The 22,503-nt window shown below is 40.9% G+C and overlaps 1 protein-coding gene and 1 long non-coding RNA gene across 3 annotated transcripts in view; one reads left to right on the top strand and one right to left on the bottom strand.

Annotated features, from left to right (window-relative positions):
- The first annotated feature begins 2,415 nt into the window (after nt 1-2,415).
- The window catches only part of LOC132882068 (cilia- and flagella-associated protein 69-like), a 57,998-nt gene continuing 37,910 nt past the window's right edge, over nt 2,416-22,503 (top strand). Inside the window, exons 1-3 of one of the 2 annotated variants that reach the window (XM_060915289.1) lie at nt 2,416-2,877; nt 11,700-11,756; nt 17,038-17,103. In XM_060915289.1, the coding sequence (XP_060771272.1) occupies nt 2,707-2,877; nt 11,700-11,756; nt 17,038-17,103 (294 nt within the window). In that variant the 5' untranslated portion in view covers nt 2,416-2,706. Of the gene's footprint in view, nt 2,878-11,699; nt 11,757-14,266; nt 14,350-14,437; nt 14,584-17,037; nt 17,104-22,503 lie in introns of those variants that run through there. The other variant, XM_060915290.1, reaches the window with a different exon arrangement.
- Nucleotides 6,322-7,490, bottom strand: LOC132874568 (uncharacterized). Its single transcript, XR_009651680.1, has 3 exons — nt 7,230-7,490; nt 6,692-6,982; nt 6,322-6,486 (listed from the first exon to the last, which is right to left on the bottom strand). It is a non-coding gene; the product is annotated as an uncharacterized LOC132874568 (long non-coding RNA).

Raw genomic sequence — 22,503 nt, 5'->3', positions numbered from 1 at the left:
TTTCTCCAGGACCATGGTGCTACATTAAACATCACAGGACTACAAGTCTATATATAACAACATAAAGTGCAAGACAGTAAATGACACAATAGACAAACAATAAACGACACAAACAATATAAAGTGCAGGCACAAGCAACCTAAGGTGCAGAGTTGAGTGTGCATATTGAGGTAGTATATGAAAGGAAATAAATAAATATAAACTTTGTGTGCACGAGAGACGTTGTAAACATTGTAAGGCAATAGTGCATTATTGTCCACTGTGCAAAGATCGCAGTGTGAGTAGTGTGTTCAACAGTCTGTGAGAATCAGTCCAAATTGAGGAGTCTGATGGCATGAGGAATTGAAGTAGTGTATGAAAATGGAATAAATATATAAACCTTGTGTGTGTGTGTGTGTGTGTGTGTGTGTGTGTGTGTGTGTGTGTGTGTGTGTGAGAGAGAGAGAGAGAGAGAGAGACATTGTAACCACTGTAAGCAATATTATTATCCCCCTTATGTGTTAAATCGCTCCTCCTCCCTCATTTCTTCATGAATTTTCACCAAATGGGGTATGGAGAACCTATTTAGGGGGCTTCAAAATAGTTTGCATTTGTTAAGCGATTTGACCCATTTTCACTGAGTTATGTGACCTTGAACTTCTTGATTAGGTGACTCTATAGCAAAAAAAGTCAGTTTTGTCTATTTTTCATGGTCTTTGAGCTAGCCTTGCTCCTTTGCTATAGAAAAACATCCATCCATCCATTAACTGTAGCCGCTTATCCTGTTCTACAGGGTCGCAGGCAAGCTGGAGCCTATCCTAGCTGACTATGGGCGAGAGGCAGGGTACACCCTGGACAAGTCGCCAGGTTATCACAGGGCTGACACAGAGACAAACAACCATTCACACTCACATTCACACCTACGGTCAATTTACAGCCACCTGCATGTCTTTGGACTGTGGGGGAAACCAGAGCACCAGGAGGAAACCCACACGGACACGGGGAGAACATGCAAACTCCACACAGAAAGGCCCTTGCCGGCCACTGGGCTCGAACCCAGGACCTTCTTGCTGTGAGGCGACAGTGCTAACCACTACACCACCGTGCCGCCCCGTAGAAAACCATGTTTTAATTAATATTTATTGTTTTAACCTATTGACCTTTGACCTAGGTCAATATTAGGTCACATATTTTCAATGGCTTATATCTGTCGGTGTCTGCGTGGGTTTCCTCCAGGTGCTCCAGTTTTCCCCACAGTCCAAAGACATGCAGGTTAGGTTAACTGGTGACTCTAAATTGACCGTAGGTGTGAATGGTTGTCTGTGTCTATGTGTCAGCCCTGTGATGACCTGGCGACTTGTCCAGGGTGTACCCCGCCTTTCACCCGTAGTCAGCTGGGATAGGCTTCAGCTTGCCTGCGACACTGTAGAACAGGATAAAGCGGCTAGAGATGAGATGAGTTTTAACCTACTGATGTTTGACCTAGGTCAATATTAGGTCACATGTTTTCAATGGCTTATATCTCAAAAACAGAGCAAGATAAGGGCATAAGGGCGGCACAGTGGTGTAGTGGTTAGCACTGTCGCCTCACAGCAAGAAGGTCCTGGGTTCGAGCCCAGCAGCCGGCGAGGGCCTTTCTGTGTGGAGTTTGCATGTTCTCCCCGTGTCCGCGTGGGTTTCCTCCGGGTGCTCCGGTTTCCCCCACAGTCCAAAGACATGCAGGTTAGGTTAACTGGTGACTCTAAATTGACCGTAGGTGTGAATGTGAGTATGAATGGTTGTCTGTGTCTATGTGTCAGCCCTGTGATGACCTGGCGACTTGTCCAGGGTGTACCCCGCCTTTCGCCCGTAGTCAGCTGGGATAGGCTCCAGCTTGCCTGCAGATAATGGATGGATGGATGGATAAGGCCAAAGTTACTATTAATCATGAATAGGAACTCATATATGGGCTTTCATTTGGGAACATTGGTTTTGTCCTGGAGTGACCTTGACAGGTCAGATCAATGATCTGCATATTTTTCACTGGCCTGCATCAAGAAATTGGTGAAAGATAGAAACTTAGTTGATATTTTTAACCATGGAAGTATTATATCCTTTTCACTTTGTCATCAGATTCCAGACATGTAGCCTCATTTCTCTCAGTTCTGTGACCTTGACTTTTGCCCCAAGGCCTCAGGTGTGGAAATGAGATACCACTGTGCCCTTGGTACAGTTATTATTTTTATTATTATTACTAATATTGTATGATTCTATTTGTCAATAAAAAGACTTTGGAAAAAAAGTTAACTCTGCTGTAGCTGTGACCATCCGAGCTCGCGAGCCCCACTAGTCAGAGCGCTGCCGTAAAGAAGCCGGCAGTCGTAAAGCTACCGTAATACGATATCGTCGTAACACTTAAAGGGCAACACACACAAAAACAAACAATGACCGAAATTACAGCTGGGTAACACTGAGACTATATGAATACAAGTTATATGAATTGTTAAGGGGAATAAACAATAATTTCAAATAATTGTGCACAATCAAGGAATTCTGCTTCTGAGTCTGGTTCCGATGTTGCTATGGTGACGGTTGCTTGGAACAGAAACACGTCTCACCTGCAGCTTTGCGAGCGCGTGCAGAAGAAGGGAACTATTTTCTGTATTTATTTATTTTTAATGAAAACACAACAACGCGCCATCGTTTCTGTGATTTTATCAACCTCTCGTGATTTATTAATGTTGATTAATGTCGTGCACTGATGACAGTGCTAAAGGAGCAGACTGTTTCGGGATGAGTTCCACTAAGGCGCAGGTGAAAACATCTCAGAGATCCACAGGCTCCAGGACTCAGAAGCAAAGTGCTAAAGTCCCGGTTATTAAACATGTTTGTACAGAAAAGAGTCCGGATTTGACTGAGGTGAGGAGAACACATGCTCTTTATTCACAGGGTAAAGAAAAGTTGAAATTTTAATGAGGCATGTTGACCATACCTGTCAACTTTGAGGTTTGAAAAAAAGGGATCTTTCCCAGATTTTTAACTCAAAATAAGGGAAAATTTCGGAAAGTCATACAGTGGCGGTTCTAGACCAAAATTACTAGGGGGGCCGAGGTGGGGCCAGTGTTTTTTCAGGGGGGCACATATGGGCAAAACATGGCAATATTTAAGCGTTCAAAATGTTTTGTTTAGTTTATTTAAAACCAAAACAAAATACATTGAGCCAGGGGCGCAGAGAGGATTTTTGAACTGGGGGGGACTGAGCTGTCAGCAAATGATTCCATTTTGTGTATACGGTATATGTATGTGTGCATATATACAGGGAGTGCAGAATTATTAGGCAAGTTGTATTTTTGAGGATTAGTTTTATTATTGAAAAACAACTATGTTCTTGATGAACCCAAAAGACTCATAAATATCAAAGCTGAGTATTTTTGGAAGTTGGAGTAGGGCTTTCTAGGTTTTAGCTATCTTAGGAGGATATCTGTGTGTGCAGGTGACTAGAACTGTGCATAATTATTAGGCAACTTAACAAAAAACAAACATATACCCATTTCACTCATTTATTTTCACCAGGGAAACCAATATAACAACTCAACATTCACTAATATACATTGCTGGCATTCAAAAACAACAAAAAACAAACAAACCAGTGACTAATATAGCCGCCTTTCTTTACAAGGACACTCAAAAGCCTGCCATCCATGGATTCGGTCAGTGTTTTGATCTGTTTGCGATCAACATTGCGTGCAGCAGCAACCACAGCCTCCCAGACACTGTTCAGAGATGTGTACTGTTTCCCCTCCTTGTAGATCTCACATTTGATGAGGGACCACAGGTTTTCTATGGGGTTCAGATCAGGTGAACAAGGAGGCCACGTCATTAATCTTTCTTCCTTTAGACCCTTTCTGGCCAGCCATGCTGTGGAGTACTTGGATGCGTGTGATGGAGCATTGTCCTGCATGAAAATCATGTTTTTCTTGAAGGATGCTGACTTCTTCCTGTACCACTGCTTGAAGAAGGTGTCTTCCAAAAACTGACAATAGGACTGGGAGTTGAGCTTGACGCCATCCTCAACCCGAAAAGGTCCCACAAGCTCATCTTTGATGATACCAGCCCATACCAGTACCCCACCTCCACCTTGCTGGCGTCTGAGTCGGACTGGAGCTCTCTGCCCTTTGCTGATCCAGCCACGAGCCCATCCATCTGGCCCATCAAGACTCACTCTCATTTCATCGGTCCATAAGACCTTAGAAAAATCAGTCTTGTGATACTTCTTGGCCCAGTCTTGACGTTTCATCTTGTGTGTCTTGTTCAGTGGTGGTCGTTTTTCAGCCTTTGTTACCTTGGCCGTGTCCCTGAGTATTGCACACCTTGTGCTTTTTGACACTCCAGTGATGTTGCAGCTCTGAAATATGGCAAAACTGGTGGCGAGTGGCATCTTGGCAGCTTCACGCTTGACTTTCCTCAATTCACGGGCAGTTAGTTTGCGCCTTTTTTTTTTCAACGCGCTTCTTGCGACCCTGTTGACTATTTTGAATGAAGCGCTTGATTGTTCGATGGTCACGCTTCAAAAGCTGGGCAATTTTAAGAGTGCTCCATCCCTTTGCAATATATGTCACTATTTTTGACTTTTCTGAGTCCATCAAATCCCTCTTCTGACCCATTTTGCCAAAGGAAAGGAAGTTGCCTAATAATTTTGCACACCTGATATAGGGTGTTGATGTCATTAGACCACACCCCTTTTCATTACAGAGATGCACATCACCTGGTATGCTTAATTGGTAGGAGGCTTTCAAGCCTATGCAGCTTGGAGTAGGCCAACATGCATAGAGAGGGTAATGTGGTCAACATACTCATTTGCCTAATAATTCTGCACTCCCTGTATATATATATATATATATATATATATATATATATATATATATATACACACACACACACACACTACCGTTCAAAAGTTTGGGGTCACTTTGAAATGTCCTTATTTTTGAAAGAAAAGCACTGTTCTTTTCAATGAAGATCACTTTAAACTAATCAGAAATCCACTCTATACATTGCTAATGTGGTAAATGACTATTCTAGCTGCAAATGTCTGGTTTTTGGTGCAATATCTCCATAGGTGTATAGAGGCCCATTTCCAGCAACTCTCACTCCAGTGTTCTAATGGTACAATGTGTTTGCTCATTGCCTCAGAAGGCTAATGGATGATTAGAAAACCCTTGTACAATCATGTTAGCACAGCTGAAAACAGTCGAGCTCTTTAGAGAAGCTATAAAACTGACCTTCCTTTGAGCAGATTGAGTTTCTGGAGCATCACATTTGTGGGGTCGATTAAATGCTCAAAATGGCCAGAAAAATGTCTCGACTATATTTTCTATTCATTTTACAACTTATGGTGGGAAATAAAAGTGTGACTTTTCATGGAAAACACAAAATTGTCTGGGTGACCCCAAACTTTTGAACGGTAGTGTGTATACATGTTATTTCACCTCCCTCACTGCCATCACCAGGAACTACCTGCAGGCCAGGACAATGATAACATTTTAACATAGCCTATGGAAATCCAAAGTTTACACATTATCATCACGCACAGAAATTGCAAAACTAGTTTTAAAACCGCTAAGTTCCAACTGTTAAACATAGCGAGAGGCTGGGCTATGTGTGTGTGTGTAAAGTGTAAACCAGTGCATCCTGACTTTCTGTGCCTGTGTGTTGCGTGAGCGGCAGTCAGTCAACAACTCTTCGCAAAGTTTCCTTATGAAACAATATGCTCGCTGAAATTATGGCAGGGAACGCCAGATTAAACATTAAAACTGCCTTCTGAGCACTGTATCTACAGGCTACCACCGAAAGAAGGAGGCTACCAGAAAGGCATCTCTACTCCGTACGATTTTACTTTCACTACGACATTACTTTGAACAGACTATCAAAAAATTGCAAGGTGATATGATAAAGTAAGGCACAGTTTACTTATAGTCTTTTTTTTTGTTTGAAAAAACGATGCAATCGTTTTCTGCCTTTTGGCACCCTTCATCATGCCATGTTGGGGTCCTGAACTAGGAGGAGCTGTCCCCGATATGCCTGTCAAAGTCGTTGTGGGTAACCATAGCAACCAAGCTCGAGCTCGCAACCTGTGCAGTCTGCGCAGTTGCAACTATACTGCTGTGCACCTCAATAAACCGAATGGTAATTAGTCTTTTGATTTTTCCGTGAGGTTTGCCTTATGCAAAGAAAGACAGCATAGACGTTTTTTCCTCCCTATAAGTGGGGGGGACCGAGCGAGGTGAATTTATATCTGGGTGGGACGAATCCCCCCCGTCCCCCCGTCTATCTGCGCCCGTGCATTGAGCATAAATACAATGAGATAAACATTCTGTCTCAATAGCCTAAACATAAAATAAATTGTGCTCAGTAAATCTTAAAACCATGTTTCTCTTTTTTGTAAAATAAGATTTCTATTTTTGCATACAATGAACCTTTTCTTCAGACGTGGCTGCACTGGAGTGTCGTCCAAGCACTTGCTGATATCTGGAGAAAGATGAATACAGTAAATATGAGAGTGCGACTGAGAACAACATTTATTTATCATTATTCAGTTATTAATTTATTATTATATCTATTATTTTTATTTTATATTTATTAATTATTATTCAGACTTCACACTTTCAGGGTAGGCTATATGAATTGTAGGTCGACACTGCTGACACACATACATTTGTTCAACATCACAAACCTGATGGTGCTGTACTTGATATGCATGGTGAATCTGGTTGTCCCAATGACTTGTTGGGTTGTCCCTCATTCTGTCCCTCAATCTGATCCTGAATGTCTTCATCCTCACTCTCAGATTGCCTTTCAGATGCCTCACTTTCCACCTCTCCAACCACCACCTCTGGCTCTCTCTCCTCTTTCATAATCTTCATCTTCCTTACTCTCTCTATGTTGCTTTTTGCCAACAGGGGCAAAAAAGGATATAATGTCCTTCTTGCTCCTTTCCATGATGATAGCCTACAGTAGGTCTATACTAAAAAGTAAACGGAGAGGAATGTAGCCTCTACATATCAAAAGGCCATTAAAGTTTTACAAGAAGGTTAAACACTGTCGGTTATTATTTACCCATTTCCCAAAAATATTAAGTTAGGCTACTTATTGCTGTGCAACACACTTTTAAGAAAGCGCAATAAAACGGATTTATTATTGTAGTGAACAACAACAGTAAAACACGGATATGTGCAAACACTGACGTTACAAAATTGAATAATTTTCCTTACCTTCGCCTCTTTGCAGTAGCCTAGTCCTTGCAGGGCTGCAGCTGTTATCTCTCACGTCCGAAGTTTACAATTCGCGCTGCTGCGGGTCTTTCTGCTGCAGGTAACAGTGTGCGTGTAGCGCTTTAAGGAGTCCGTGTAGAACACTCCGTCATGTCAGTTCCGATCTTCGAGCCAGCGCACGTCAAAATTAATAAATCTTGTTACCTGTTCAGCACAGGGGCCACAACAGGGGCCAGGAGCAATTTTACAGGGGCACTGGCCCCCCCCGGCCCCTGTTTAAAACCGCCTATGAAGTCATACCCTTCACCAAAAGTGGGTGTGTAGTTGAATGGGGGGCAATTTTCTATCTAGTATTTGTGATTTCCTGTACTCTGGTGCATGTTGGTGATAGCCAAGACCCAAACTCAATATGCTTATGGTTTATAGAGTGCATTTGTGAATAAACTATACATTTATTTTTATTTGCTTTCAGTGCAAATATATTATTTTTATTTGCTTTACTTGTTTAGAGTAAACATTTGAAAGTTTTTAGATATAAAAATAGATTTATTATAAATGATTTTATTAATAATAAACGTAATAAATGTATTAATAAGTAATGATTAGCTTGTTTATTATACAGTATCGTGCAAAAGGCTCACGCAAAGAAATGCTGTAGAGCAAAGATGCCTTCAAAAATAATGAAATTAAATGTTTCTACATTACAAAAAAAACTACTGTAAACAGCAGTGAGTCATAATAAAGGAAACAAAGTCGATATTTGGTGTGAGACGACCCTTTGCTTTAGTCTCAGGTCCAGTGAGTGCAGTTTGATAAGGAAATGATCTGTAGGTTTTACTGAGCATCTTACAGAAGCAGCCACAGTTCTTCTGGACACTTTGACTATCACACTCGCTTCTTCATTTTACACCAAAGCCCAGTAGCCTTCATTATGTTTTCTTTTTTTAATCTGAAGAGTGTTTCTTATGTAATATGCTGCTTTCTTTACTGACATACAAACATTTTTCTGTAACATTTAATTTTGCGCTGGAAAACTAATGTCTGGAAATCGCAAATGTTTTTGTAATGACTTGATCATTTAGAAATCATTTACAAATAAACATCTATATTAAAATTTGTACTAAAATATAGGTATCTATCTATCTATCTATCTATCTATCTATCTATCTATCTATCTATCTATCTATCTATCTATCTATACAGTGGTATGCAAAAGTTTGGGCACCCCTGGTCAAAATTGCTGTTACTGTGAACAGTTAAGCAAGTTGAAGATGAAATGAGATCCAAAAAGCATAAAGTTAAAGATGAGTCATTCCCTTTATATTCTAAGCAAAAACAATTTATTTTCATCTTTTACATTTTCTAAATGACAAAAAAGGAAAAGGGCCCGAAGCAAAAGTTTGGGCACCCTGCATGGTTAGTATCTAGTAACCCCCCCTTTGGCAAGTATCACAGCTTGTAAACACTTTTTGTAGCCAGCTAATAATCTTTCAGTTCTTACCTGGGGGATTTTCACACATTCGTCCTTGCAAAAGGCTTCCAGTTCTACAAGTTTCCTGGGCTGTCTTGCATGCACTGCTCTTTTGAGATCTATCCACAGATTTTCAATGATGTTTAGGTCAGGGGACTGTGAGGGCCAGGACAAAACCTTCAGCTTGGGCCTCTTGAGGTATTCCATTGTAGATTTTGGGGTGTGTTTTGGATCATCGTCTTATTGTAGGACCCGTCCTCTTTTTAACTTCAACTTTTTTACAGATGGTGTGATGTTTGCTTCCAGAATTTGCTGGTATTTATTCGAATCCATGCTTCCCTCGACCAATGAAATGTGCCCTGTGCCACTGGCTGCAACACAACCCCAAAGCATGATTGATCCACACCCATGCTTCAGAGTTGGAGAGGTGTTCTTTTCCTGGAATTTGGCACCCTTTTTTCTCCAAACATACCTTTGCATATTGTGGCCAAAAAGTTCTATTTTGATTTCATCAGTCCACAGGACTTGTTTCCAAAATGCATCAGGCTTATTTAGATGTTCATTTGCAAACTTCAGACGCTGAATTTTGTGGTAGGACGCAGGAAAGGTTTTCTTCTGATGACTCTCCCATGAAGGTCATATTTGTTCAGGTGTCGCTGCATAGTAGAACAGTGCACCACCACTCCAGGCTCTGCTAAATCTTTCTGAAGGTCTTTTGCAGTCAAAGAGGGGTTTTTATTTGCCTTTCTAGCAATCCAACGAGCAGCTCTTTCAGAAAGTTTTCTTCATCTTCCAGACCTCACCTTGATCTCCACTGTTTCTGTTAACTGCCATTTCTTAATAACATTACAGTCTGAGGAAACAGCTACCTGAAAACACTTTGCTACATTCTTGTAGCCTTCTCCTACTTTGTGAGGATCAATTATTTTATTGTTCAGAATGCGAGGGAGTTGCTTAGAGGAGCCCATGGCTGTTGATTTTAAGGACAAGTTTGAGGAGTCAGAGAATTTATACAGCTTTGAAATCTGCATCATCTGACCTTTCCTAACGAAGAATTTGAACAAGCCACAGCTCAATAAGCTAATTAAGGTCTGGAACCTTGGGAAAAGTTAACTGAGAACTCAAATGTATTGGGGTGCCCAAACTTTCGCATGGTGTTCCTTTTCTTTTTTCACTCTCCAATTGTGCAAAACAAAAATAATACACAAATCTTGCAGAAAACGCTGAAAAGAAATGTGTCGTCTTTACCCTTATGCCTTTTGGTGATCATCTTCTGCTCACTTAACTATTCACAGTAACAGACATTTTCAGTAAGGGTGCCCAAATTTTTTGCATGCCGCTGTATAGGTTATTCTACGAAACCGAGTCGTACATGAGCTGATAGCCGACGAGGCGCGTAGCACCAAGTTGGCTTTAAGCCATGTACGACGAGATTGAGTGGAATAACTGTTTTATTCTATCCACATTCACTGGATTTTGAGAAACAGAGCATTTTTATTTTTATTTTTTGCAAATTCAATAAATACAAACTTTATACAAAACATCCGACAAAATAATTTCTGCTTAGAATGTAAACAAACTGGTGAAATGACAGGAGCAATTTGTGAAAAATGCTGTAATTAATTCTTGAAAAATAAAAAAGATATGACCTTACCAGCAAATACCGTACTTTTATTCCATTTTTTTTTTTGGGGGGGGGGTTTCCTCTTATTCTTCTTCTCTGTTTTTTTTGGTGGTTGGCAAACCAACTTAAAGGTGCATTACTGCCACTGACTGGGCTGGAGTGTGGAACAGGAGATATTGAGGTGGAGGGGGGACTATATACTTTTAGCGATTTCTGTGTCTTTTAAATACTTGCTAACAATTTTTTTGGGGTTTTGTTTTCGAGTAGAGTTTTTATTTCGTCCTCGGTTGGTTCAGCAACACGCTCCACCATTTTGTTTTTCTCTACTCACAGTATATGAGCTGATAGCCTAGTAGTAGAGTAGCCAATCAGAGCACGCGATTGCTCATATCCAGTGAATGTGGATAGAATAATGTCGATATCTCCTACTGATAAACAGGGTTATTTTTTACATAATAAATTTCACAATTAATCTTCAGCAGCTGATTGGTGATATTCTTACAAGTTTTTTTTTTAAGATTGGAACTTTTTTGAAAATTATTTATGCAAATCAATTTTATACTCCTATCTAATTTAATAAGTATTAGTTTGCATACTTCTAAAAAAAATGAATTCCAATTAATATCTGGTGAAAAGTCCTTCAACCTCCTTCTGAAAATCTAAGAATTTTGGTTCTCTAGTGCTCTAAAAATTATTTTTAAAAATTGCTTGGAATCGCCATACTTCCATACTTAATAAAACTAAAAGGTCTTTGGATGGAGTTAGGGTTAAAATGTGTGTGTGTGTGTTTTTTCCCCCTCTCGATGTGAACACACTTTTCAGAGAAGGTCTCTTGCAGCAAAGTTTGTTGGAAAATTAATTTCTTATTCCAAGAAAATACGACAGGCTGTTTATGAGGGGAAAAAATGGTAATTTTTTAGTATAAGATGTACCATGACTCCAAAACTAATCAACATTTTGAGAACGTTTCCTGGAATAAGCTTTGAAATAGGGATAGTCATGAACATTTCCTGAATTTCAGTCATAAACTGAGATATTTGGTTCTGAATATAGAAAAAAAAACCAAGAAAATTGGAAAAATGTTTTCTGAACACAATGTAGTTCAACGTAATGACACATGAATTGACATTTATACAGATATACAGTATATAAATATCAGTGATCTATGGCATGATTGTGGAGTGGGCGGAGCTTAAATTCTTCAAAGTTTTAATAATGTGGTGACGATAAAGAACAAACTCAATCAAGGATGTTTTCTGTGGAGCTTTGATGATTGTTGTGCTACAGTTCAGTAGAAGACACGTCTACCGATGCAATTTCGTCAAAAATCTGTAAAATGAGTTTCCTTAAATAACAATATTCTGTTGTTTTTCAGATGACGAGGCATAATGACCTTCCCCGTGTCATAAACCTGCTTCAGGATCCTTTATCAGTAAGTAATAAAACCAGTAACAATATTAAACACCGTCTTAAATCACCACTTTTATCACTGGTTATTTTTCATTTCACTAGTGCATAAAATCACATATACACACACACATACATACATATATATATATATATATATATATATATATATATATATATATATATATATATATACACATACACACACACACACACACTTAGGTCCATATATATTTGGACACTGACACAAATTTTGTTTTTTTACCTGTTTACTGAAACATATTCAAGTTATAGTTATATAATGGACATGGACATAAAGTCCAGACTTTCAGCTTTCATTTGAGGGTATCCACATTAAAACTGGATGAAGGGTTTAGTAGTTTCAGCTCCTTAACATTTGCCACCCTGTTTTTAAAGGGACCAAAAGTAATTGGACAGTTGACTCAAAGGCTATTTAATGGGCAGGTGCGGGCAATTCCTTCGTTATGTCATTCTCAATTAAGCAGATAAAAGGCCTGGAGTTGATTTGAGGTGTGGTGCTTGCATTTGGAAGATTTTGCTGTGAAGAAAACATGTGGTCAAAGGAGCTCTCCATGCAGGTGAAACAAGCCATCCTTAAGCTGCGAAACAGAAAAAAAACATCCGAGAAATTGCTACAATATTAGGAGTGTCAAAATCTACAGTTTGGTACATCCTGAGAAAGAAAGAAAGCACTGGTGAACTCATCAATGCAAAAAGACCTGGATGCCCACAGAAGTCAACAGTGGTGGATGATCGCAGAATAATTTCCATGGTGAAGAGAAACTCCTTCACAACAGCCAACCAAGTGAACAACACTCTCCAGGAGGTAGGCGTATCAATATCCAAATCTACCATAAAGAGAAGACTGCATGAAAGTAAATACAGAGGGTTCACTGCACGGTGTAAGCCACTCATAAGCCTCAAGAATAAAAAGGCTAGATTGGCCTTTGCTAAAAAAGCATCTAAAAAAGCCAGCACAGTTCTGGAAGAGCATTCTTTGGACAGATGAAACCAAGATCAACCTCTACCAGAATGATGGAAAGAAAAAAGTATGGCGAAGGCATGGTACAGGTCATGATCCAAAGCATACCACATCATCTGTAAAACACGGCGGAGGCAGTGTGATGGCTTGGGCATGCATGGCTGCCAGTGGCACTGGGTCACTAGTGTTTATTGATGATGTGACACAGGACAGAAGCAGCCGGATGAATTCTGAGGTATTCAGAGACATACTGTGTGCTCAAATCCAGCCAAACTGATTGGTCGGCATTTCATTATACAGATGGACAATGACCCAAAACATAAAGCCAAAGCAACCCAGGAGTTTATTAAAGCAAAGAAGTGGAATATTCTTGAATGGCCAAGTCAGTCACCTGATCTCAACCCAACTGAGCATGCATTTCACTTGTTAAAGACTAAACTTCAGACAGAAAGGCCCACAAACTAACAGCAACTGAAAACCGCTGCAGTAAAGGCCTGGCAGAGCATTAAAAAGGAGGAAACACAGCGTCTGGTGATGTCCATGAGTTCAAGACTTCAGGCAGTCATTGCCAACAAAGGGTTTTCAACCAAGTATTAGAAATGAACATTTTATTTACAATTATTTAATTTGTCCAATTACTTTTGAGCCCCTGAAATGAAGGGATTGTGTTTAAAAATGCTTTAGTTCCTCACATTTTTATGCAATCATTTTGTTCAACCCACTGAATTAAAGCTGAAAGTCTGAACTTCAACTGCATCTGAATTGTTTTGTTCAAAATTCATTGTGGTAATGTACAGAACCAAAATTAGAAAAATGTTGTCTCTGTCCAAATATTTATGGACCTAACTGTATATATGCAGTCCAGTCCAAAATTATTGGCACCCTCCAGTGCAGTGGATGAAATAACTTCCACCTGCAATGAGTAACATGTTGAGCTTCATCATATCCACATTCTGTGTAAAGCCTCACTCACAACCCCCCCATAAGTGTTTTGGACACGCACGGGTCACAGGGTTTGGTAGCTCGCAGCCGTGCTGCAGGGTCGCGGTGAACCCGGGGTAAAGTTTGGGGGAGTACGGGCAAAGTACAGTACTTGTCAAGTATAAGTCGCACACCTGACTTCCTCGAGGCGTGGGGAAAATCGCGCCGTTTGCCCGTGGAAAGCATATATCTGACGCACATGATCAGTGTATGTTCAGTGAGTGTGGAGTGTGTGAGACTTGCATTTTACCAGTTTCCTGTGCTACGAGTTCAGGACGCACTTGTGAAGCGTGTGTGACGCATGTGATTAGCACGTTACAATCACTCATAACTTGCGTGTGACGCAAGCCAGGAGCGGGTATAAAACCAGCGTGTCTGCAGCATTCTGCATCTGTCTTTCAACTGAAGAACATTGGATATTTTGTGGGAGAAATTTAAAAATTTTCAGTTTCGAAAACGGGACCCAAGAAGAAGTGAGCAAAAGTGAAGTAATCCAGCCTGAAACAGCGGAGGGGGAGGAGGAGGAAGAATTTGATGATGACGGTAGCAGCACCGGCAAGCCCTGCACGGACAGGGAGAAGTATGCCTTCAAGCCGGCAGAAGGCACAGCACCCCGCCAGAGGGATTTTCACAGGTAAATACACATGCTTTAAACATTCATTTCAGTATCTATATGCTTATGAAATGAATATTATATATGCTCATTTTCATGTATGTTTCAGCTAAGGACACCCAGAAGTGAGGACATTGCAATCCCATCATCGCTGTCAGGCCATTGTGCCATGCTCAGTGATAAGGACAAGGACATCCCGACACCCCGTCCCACCACTCAGCAAGAGTAGGAGCAGGACAGTAGCTCAGAGTCAAAGTGTGTTTCAGTGCTCAAACTGTTGGGCTATTTAGTTGGGATTTTTTACAATGTAATAAAATGCATTATTCCCTTATACTCATGTTTTATTATTTGACGTTTGCATGGTAAATTAATATATACTGAAATAAAAACAGCAAATAAAGTGGTCTTCTTCCCCTCTACAATGCTACATGCTACATGATTGGTTCCTTGGTTCCTCCCCAGTATATATACCCAGAGTCTTGCCCCTCTTGTCGCGTGCGGGTCGCGTGCGCTTCGTGCACGCCACACATAGGGGTAGAAAGTGAGATGCACTTCTGTCTTGCGGGCCGCACAAATAACAAGTGTGGAATACTTGTGTAGTACTTCTGAGTAGAGATGGGTGTAACGCGTTACTGTACTCACACTACAGTTGTCGGTAACGTAGTAGTGTAACGCGTTACTGTTATAAGTTTATTAATCACATTACAGTTCCTAACGTAGTAGAGTAACGGGTTACTTTTATAAGTTCATTAATCACACTACAGTTCCTAATGGTGCGGACGTTCATTGTGGATGCCCTCCTCGCTGCCGTGGCGTTGCCAAAGTTTAAAGTGCGATGGCTGAGGGAGAACGAGAGGAGAGAAGCCGCGAAGAATTTACTGCTTGCAGAGTGTCGCGCTCGCGCTTCAGTTCTTCATGCGCCCGTTTTGGGGAATAAGACTCCCGCCGCCTCCTACAGCACTGTGGCTGAGAAGGAGTTCTTTGACTTTGACGAGGAGGAAAACACGTCTTCCTTCAGCTGTGACACAGAAGTCATAGAGTATTTGCAATCGGGGTCAGAGATGGAAGTACTTAATCGGTTTCCTCATATAAAAAAGATATCACTGAAATTAAACACAGCTACCCCATCTAGTGCGCCAGTCAAGAGGCTGTTCAGCCTGGGTGGTCTCGTGCTGACGCCTAGAAGAAACAGGTTGTCAGACAACAGATTTGAAAGATTGCTCCTCATGCGCTACAATCATTGCTTTAGTGGGGAGCACCCCCAGTAAGTTAACGAAGTCTGTTTGCAAGGCTAGACCGACAATCAAACGTGTTTAATTGACTTCGTCTAGGTTAAATGGTCATTGTGGTATTTAAGTTTTAAGGCATTTATGCTGTGTTTTCTTTATAGACTACCTCTTATTTAACTTTTAACAGTGTCTGCAGGCGATTTAATTTGTGCTATTTTTAGTCAGTGCTGTTTTCAAGCTAGCCTCTTATTTGTTTTAGACTTTTGAGGAGGCTTGTTTTTTTGGCATAAGCCTGTCCTCGACCCATACTGACTCTTCTTCCTCTGTACCACTTGTTCATGTTGTCATCATGACATTTAAGCCTTAAATTTTTTTTATTAAAGGGCATTAAAGAAAGGCTTGCCTTGTATCTTACTGATTGAAATAGGAAGTATGCCTGCACATATAGGCCTAGGGTTTTGGGTTTTTTTTCTTAACACTGTAGCTGAGTAATGCAATGTAATGTAAGGAGTTACTGTTCATAAAGAGTAATGAAGTAATGTAATGCATTACCTTTTTTTACAGTAGCGAGTAATGTGTAATCGATTACTTTTTTTAAGTAACGACCCCAACACTGCTTCTGAGGCACGTCACTTGTACAATGACCGTGCATCATCGTGCGTCTTACTGTCATCGCAAAGCCCCTACTAGCCGTGCTGCTGATCTGGTTCAGGCGTACAAAAGGAGTACGGGTCCCATACGTAGTGTATGTGTTCTTGATTTTTCACAAGACCTGTAGAATTTGCACGTGCAGGACCAAAAGTCTCCACGGGCAGTCTGCGACCTTCTACGGCGCTGAACGCATGCAAGTGTTGCGCAAGTCTCAAGTACGGTTTTGCCAAATTTTTTACCATTGACCGCCCGTAGCAGCACATACAGCGGATTATGAGTGAGACTTAATGTTAATCTCAGACAATATTTTGTTCTCGAGCTTTCCGAAGAGTTTTTTTCTCCACCTCACGACATCTACAGTTAATATCTTCTGAAGTCTTATCGAACTTTTTGATGTAATATCTAACAATGTTGGAGGCACAGCGGGTTTTTTTCTTTTTTTTTTTAATCGCTCTCAATCTCCAGAAGCAAATCTGAACCGATCTGAATTTTGTATCCATCACCGTAGTGTAAAAATGAAAATGCTTTTAACACAGATGGTTTGTAGATCATGGATGCTCCACAAACAGCATTTCAAACTGATCAAGTGTTTAGATGGAACATTGAACATGGGGTGCCAATATTTTTGTTGAAAACGATTAGTTCACTGATCTGGGCTAAGTGAAAGGTATGTAGTGTCTCTAATTACTTTAAGTGTAAAATCTGATTCTTTGCATGTACTGAAATGCGCCTTCTCACGAAGTTACCCTGCTTTCCTGATGGGTGCCAATAATTTTGCAATTGACAGCACTGATTGGTGTTTTTTCTCTCTTTTTTTTTTTCTCCTCAGCGTTCCATGAAAGAACGGCACATCTCCACCTTGAAGCGCGTGGTACGGAGATGCCAGAATGGCTATGTATCCTTACTGAATTATGAATTTTTACTAATATTTAAAATAAAATATAAAAATCCCAAGTGACTCATAAACCTTCCCAACAAATGTCGCTGGATCCTTTCCAGGCATTTGCATGTTCTGACGTTATCTGTCATCCATGAAACACTTCTAGCACCCTCGAGGGAACTCGAACTACCTTAGCACCGATCCTCCTGAGCCCAATTACAGCGTGTTCACCTTTCTCAGACTCGAGGCTAAATTCATAATTAGAGAACGAGATTTTCATTCACTTCATCTGTCTTTGTAAAAGTTAATCGACCTCTACTATTAATATACACTACCGTTCAAAAGTTTGGGGTCACCCAGACAATTTTGTGTTTTCCATGAAAAGTCACACTTTTATTTCCCACCATAAGTTGTAAAATGAATAGAAAATATAGTCGAGACATTTTTCTGGCCATTTTGAGCATTTAATCGACCCCACAAATGTGATGCTCCAGAAACTCAATCTGCTCAAAGGAAGGTCAGTTTTATAGCTTCTCTAAAGAGCTAAGCCAGGGCTTTTCAAAGTGTGGGGCGCGCCTCCCCTGGGGGGCGCCAGAGTTCTTCAGGGGGGGGCGCAACGTGAGGAAAAATAAACCAGAATAAGTTATTATTGCGGACATTTAGCGAACTTCAGCTAGCCTTTACCAGAGACAAAATGGATCGATTTTTAGTACCTAAAGCTACAGTGAGTGAGGAGACAGAGTCTGGGCCAAGCAAAAAAACAGAGCCTCCAGGATTTCGCGATGTTGCGATTCAACCAATCTCCGCAAATTCAGGGCGGTGTTGCAATTATATCCAATCACCGCAACTTTCCCGCAAATTTGACCAATCGTTGGCGTCGTCTTGAGGTGACGTCGACAAACTACCTTCCGCCTTACTTCCGTGTATACGTTCAAGAGAAGCAGCATGTGCGCAGTGTTGCCAGATTGGGCGTTTTTAAGTGCATTTTGGCGGGTTTTGAACATATTTTGGGGTGGAAAACATCAGCAGTATCTGGCAACACTGCATGTGCGAGTCAGTGTTTATGTAGGCTTAAATTCTGTTACTGAAAGTGTGTTATGTTTACAGTGAAGGACTGTGTGCACTTTACATTATTTTTTTACTTAATACAAGAAATTAATGGATGCCAACATTTTTGCCAAAATGGTATTTTATTTTCCATTGTTTAGGCAGCTTCAGCATCATACTGTGAGATTCTGTTCAAATTGTGTTTTTTTTTCTTCTATGAAGCCTGAGCCATTTATTTTATTAGTTTATAATTATTGTTTAATTTAGTCTTCAGGAGAGACTGCCTGCACACAGTACTAGTATTAATGGTTTTTTTTCTTACATGAAAGCTGAGGCATTTATATTATATTTGAAGGTAACTTCATGTTGTGCTGTGAGGTTCTCTGCACTTTAACTTTTGAACCAACAGGTGCATTTGGATAAGTAAAGCCTATTTTTCTGCATTTTTGTAGTCCTGGTAATCTTTTATATTGGTAAAGTTGTTTATAGGACCATTTCTCAGTGTCTGTTTTTTTTAATCAATAGTTTTTCAGTAATAACTTAATATTTAACATATCACTCAATTTTAATCACAAAAAGAGAAAATCGCAACAGTTTATCGCAACTTTCACTTCCTCCCGCAATGTAATCGCAACAAAAACCTAAACACCGCAACCTTCATCGCAATTTTTTGGAAACCCCCCCGCAACATCAGACATGTTAGCCCGCAACAATCACAAAAAAGGCCCGCGAAATCCTGGGGGGACTGAAAAAAGCAGGAAGTATGACCACGATTATTTAAAGTTTGGATTTTCATGGACTGGATCTGAAGATGCTCCACTGCCACAGTGTGTTGTTTGCCAAGAGGTGCTAGCTAACGATGCTATGAGATGTTTAAAATGTGTAAAACAAGATGTTTTAAAAAGCACAGATGTTTAAAATGTGTAAAAGAAAAAAATTAAAATGTGTACAACAACCATTTTTTTTTTAATACGAATGGAATATTAAGTATAGCAACAACAAAAATTGTGAGCGGGGGCGCTGTTGTTTATTTGCTCTCTGAGGGGGGGCTGACTCTCCCACACTTTGAAAACCCCTGAGCTAAACTGTTTTCAGCTGTGCTAACATGATTGTACAAGGGTTTTCTAATCATCCATTAGCCTTCTGAGGCAATGAGCAAACACATTGTACCATTAGAACACTGGAGTGAGAGTTGCTGGAAATGGGCCTCTATACACCTATGGAGATATTGCACCAAAAACCACACATTCGCAGCTAGAATAGTCATTTACCACATTAGAGTGCATTTCTGATTAGTTTAAAGTGATCTTCATTGAAAAGAACAGTGCTTTTCTTTCAAAAATAAGGACATTTCAAATGCCGCTTTTCCACTACAAACGCGGCTGAGTCGGGCTGAGCCGTGCCGTGCTGAGTCGGGCTGAGCGGGGCTGTTGGAGTTGCATTTCGACTACAGCCGCGCTGAACCGTGCTGGCTGGAAGTGGGTGGACACATTGGGTGGAGTTAGCGAAAGTGGGTGGACGTCAGGTGATGTCGTTAAGCAGCGCAAACAGTGACATCAGTGATCTTTTAAGCGGTAGTCTCACGACCCGAATAGTAAACAATAAACATGGAGGACATGGAGTCGTTAGTGTTGCTGGTCTTGGTGCTGTGGCTTGTTGTCACCGACAACGCGGACAGATACTGGCAAGAGCATATAGATGAGGCGAGGCGCATAAGGCTTCAGAAATTCTCGTAATTCTTCTCCTTCCGGGTTTGCGGTGTTTACAGATCCCAGCGCACTCACGGGGCGTGTGTGGGCATGTGAGGACACTCCTCCTCACCAATCAGTGCGCAGGGGAGTGTCTGCTCACGCCCCCAGCCTCACTCGGCACGGCTTGGCTCGCTTCAGCCCCACTCCAAAACGGTGCGAGTTTTAGGGGCTAAGCAGGGCTGAAGCGAGCTGAGTCGTGCTGGTTTTTGGTAGTCGAAACGCGAGCCGTGTCGGGCTGAAGTGAGCTGAAGCGAGCTGAAGTGAGCTGAAAAAGGGTAGTGGAAAAGGGCCAAAAGTGACCCCAAACTTTTGAACGGTAGTGTATACACTCACCGGTCACTTTAACAGGAACTTGTTGTTGACTTTAAAGGAACAGTCCACCGTACTTCCATAATGAAATATGCTCTTATCTGAATTGAGACGAGCTGCTCCTTACCTCTCCAAGCTTTGCGCGACCTCCCAGTCAGTCAGACGCGCTGTCACTCCTGTTAGCAATGTAGCTAGGCTCAGCATGGCCAATGGTATTTTTTGGGGCTGTAGTTAGATGCGACCAAACTCTTCCGCGTTTTTCCTGTTTACATAGGTTTATATGACCAGTGACATGAAACAAGTTCAGTTACACAAATTGAAACGTAGCGATTTTCTATGCTATGGAAAGTCCGCACTATAATGACAGGCGTACTAACACCTTCTGCGCGCTTCAGCAGCGCATTGATATCCGAGCTCCATATCAATGCGCTGCCGAAGCGCGCAGAAGGTGTTAGTACGCCTGTCATTATAGTGCGGACTTTCCATAGCATAGAAAATCGCTACGTTTCAATTTGTGTAACTGAACTTGTTTCATATCACTGGTCATATAAACCTATGTAAACAGGAAAAACGCGGAAGAGTTTGGTCGCATCTAACTACAGCCCCAAAAAATACCGTTGGCCATACTGAGCCTAGCTACATTGCTAACAGGAGTGACAGCGCGTCTGACTGCGTCTGACTGACTGGGAGGTCGCGCAAAGCTCGGAGAGGTACGGAGCAGCTCATCTCAATTCAGATAAGAGCATATTTCATTATGGAAGTACGGTGGACTGTTCCTTTAAGGTCTCTGTTCTTGGCTGCAGGAGTGGAACCCAAAGTGTTCTTCTGCTGTTGTGTGCTGAGATGCTTTTCTGCTCACCATGGTTGTAAAGAGTGATTATATGAGTTACTATATCCTTCCTGGCAGCTCGATCCAATCTGTCCATTTCCCTCTGACCTCTCTTATCAACAGGGTGTTTGTTTCCACCCACAGAACTTGTCACTCACTCACTCACTCACTCACTCACTCACTCACTCAGTGTTTTTTGTTTTCCGCACCATTCTGTGTAAACTGTAGAGACTGTTGTTGTGTGTGAAAACCCCAGGAGATCAGCAGTTTCTGAAATACTCAAACCAGTCCATCTGGCTCAAACCAACACCCACAGTGCCACAGTGAAAGAAAATCACACTTTGAGATCACAATTTTTCCCATTCTGATGTTTGAACAAGTGAACATTAACTGAAGCTCTTGATTTGTATCTGTATGATTTGATGCATTGTGCTGCTGTCAAGGGCTGATTAGAGAACTGCATCAAACAGCAGGTGGACATAGGGGTGGTCCTAATAAAGTGGCCAGGGAGCGTGTATTATAGTTTCTGCGTTTTAATATTTTTGTTGAAATTTGCTATTACACCATGAACATATTGTTAGCTTATTTTGAAGAAACACTAGAGAACACCAGAGTGAAACATGGTGGTGGTAGCGTTATCCCTGGCCTCTTGGTTCTCTGATTAATGGACGGCTTCTTCTGTTCTTTTCATGAATTATCCCCCGCCCAAACAAGGTTTGGAGAAAAACAAAATGGTGGAGCGTGTTACTGAACTAACCGAGGACAAAATAAAAACTACTCGAAAACAAGACCCCCAAAAAATACAAAAAAAAGCAACAAAAGATGAAATAAAAGTATTTCATGGTAAGAACGTATCATTTTTATCCCCTGCCCAAACGAAGTTTGGTGGGGGATATAGAAACTTGTTCTGTCCGTCCGTCCGGTCACGTTTTCATTTCCGGACCATATCTTTAAAACTACTGAAGATATCTTCATGAAAATTTGTATACATATCAAGCAACATGTGAATTGGTGCCTTTTGCTATTTTGGATTTTTGAAAAAAAGTATTTTTCAGATCTTTACATAAATAGATTTTGACTTGGTTTCTAAGAGCAATGTTCGTTTCCGGAGCACATATCCAGAGCTATTCATGAAACTTGGTATACATGTTCACAAGGTGATGTAGATGTGCCTTTTCATACTAAGAAATTTGAGAATTTTTAATTTTTCATGTTTCCATGGAAACAATTTCAGACTTAGTCTCTGAGGTTAGTCTTGGGGTAGGTTTTGTTTCCGGAGCAGAACTTGAAAACTATGAGTGGTATGGTCTTGAAAGTTGGTATGTGTGTTGATTAAGTAAAGTATATGTTCCTTTTGATACTAAGAAATGTGAGAAATTTAAATTTTTAGCTTACCTGGACCAAAGGTCCGGTGGGTTTATGCCATGGGCTGCTGAGGTCAGTGTAAAGAGGTAGGGTTGGTTTCCTGCAGCAGAACTT

Source organism: Neoarius graeffei, chromosome 2 (assembly GCF_027579695.1).
Source record: "Neoarius graeffei isolate fNeoGra1 chromosome 2, fNeoGra1.pri, whole genome shotgun sequence".
Lineage (NCBI taxonomy): Eukaryota > Metazoa > Chordata > Actinopteri > Siluriformes > Ariidae > Neoarius > Neoarius graeffei.
This window is presented reverse-complemented; position numbering and strand designations above follow the sequence as displayed.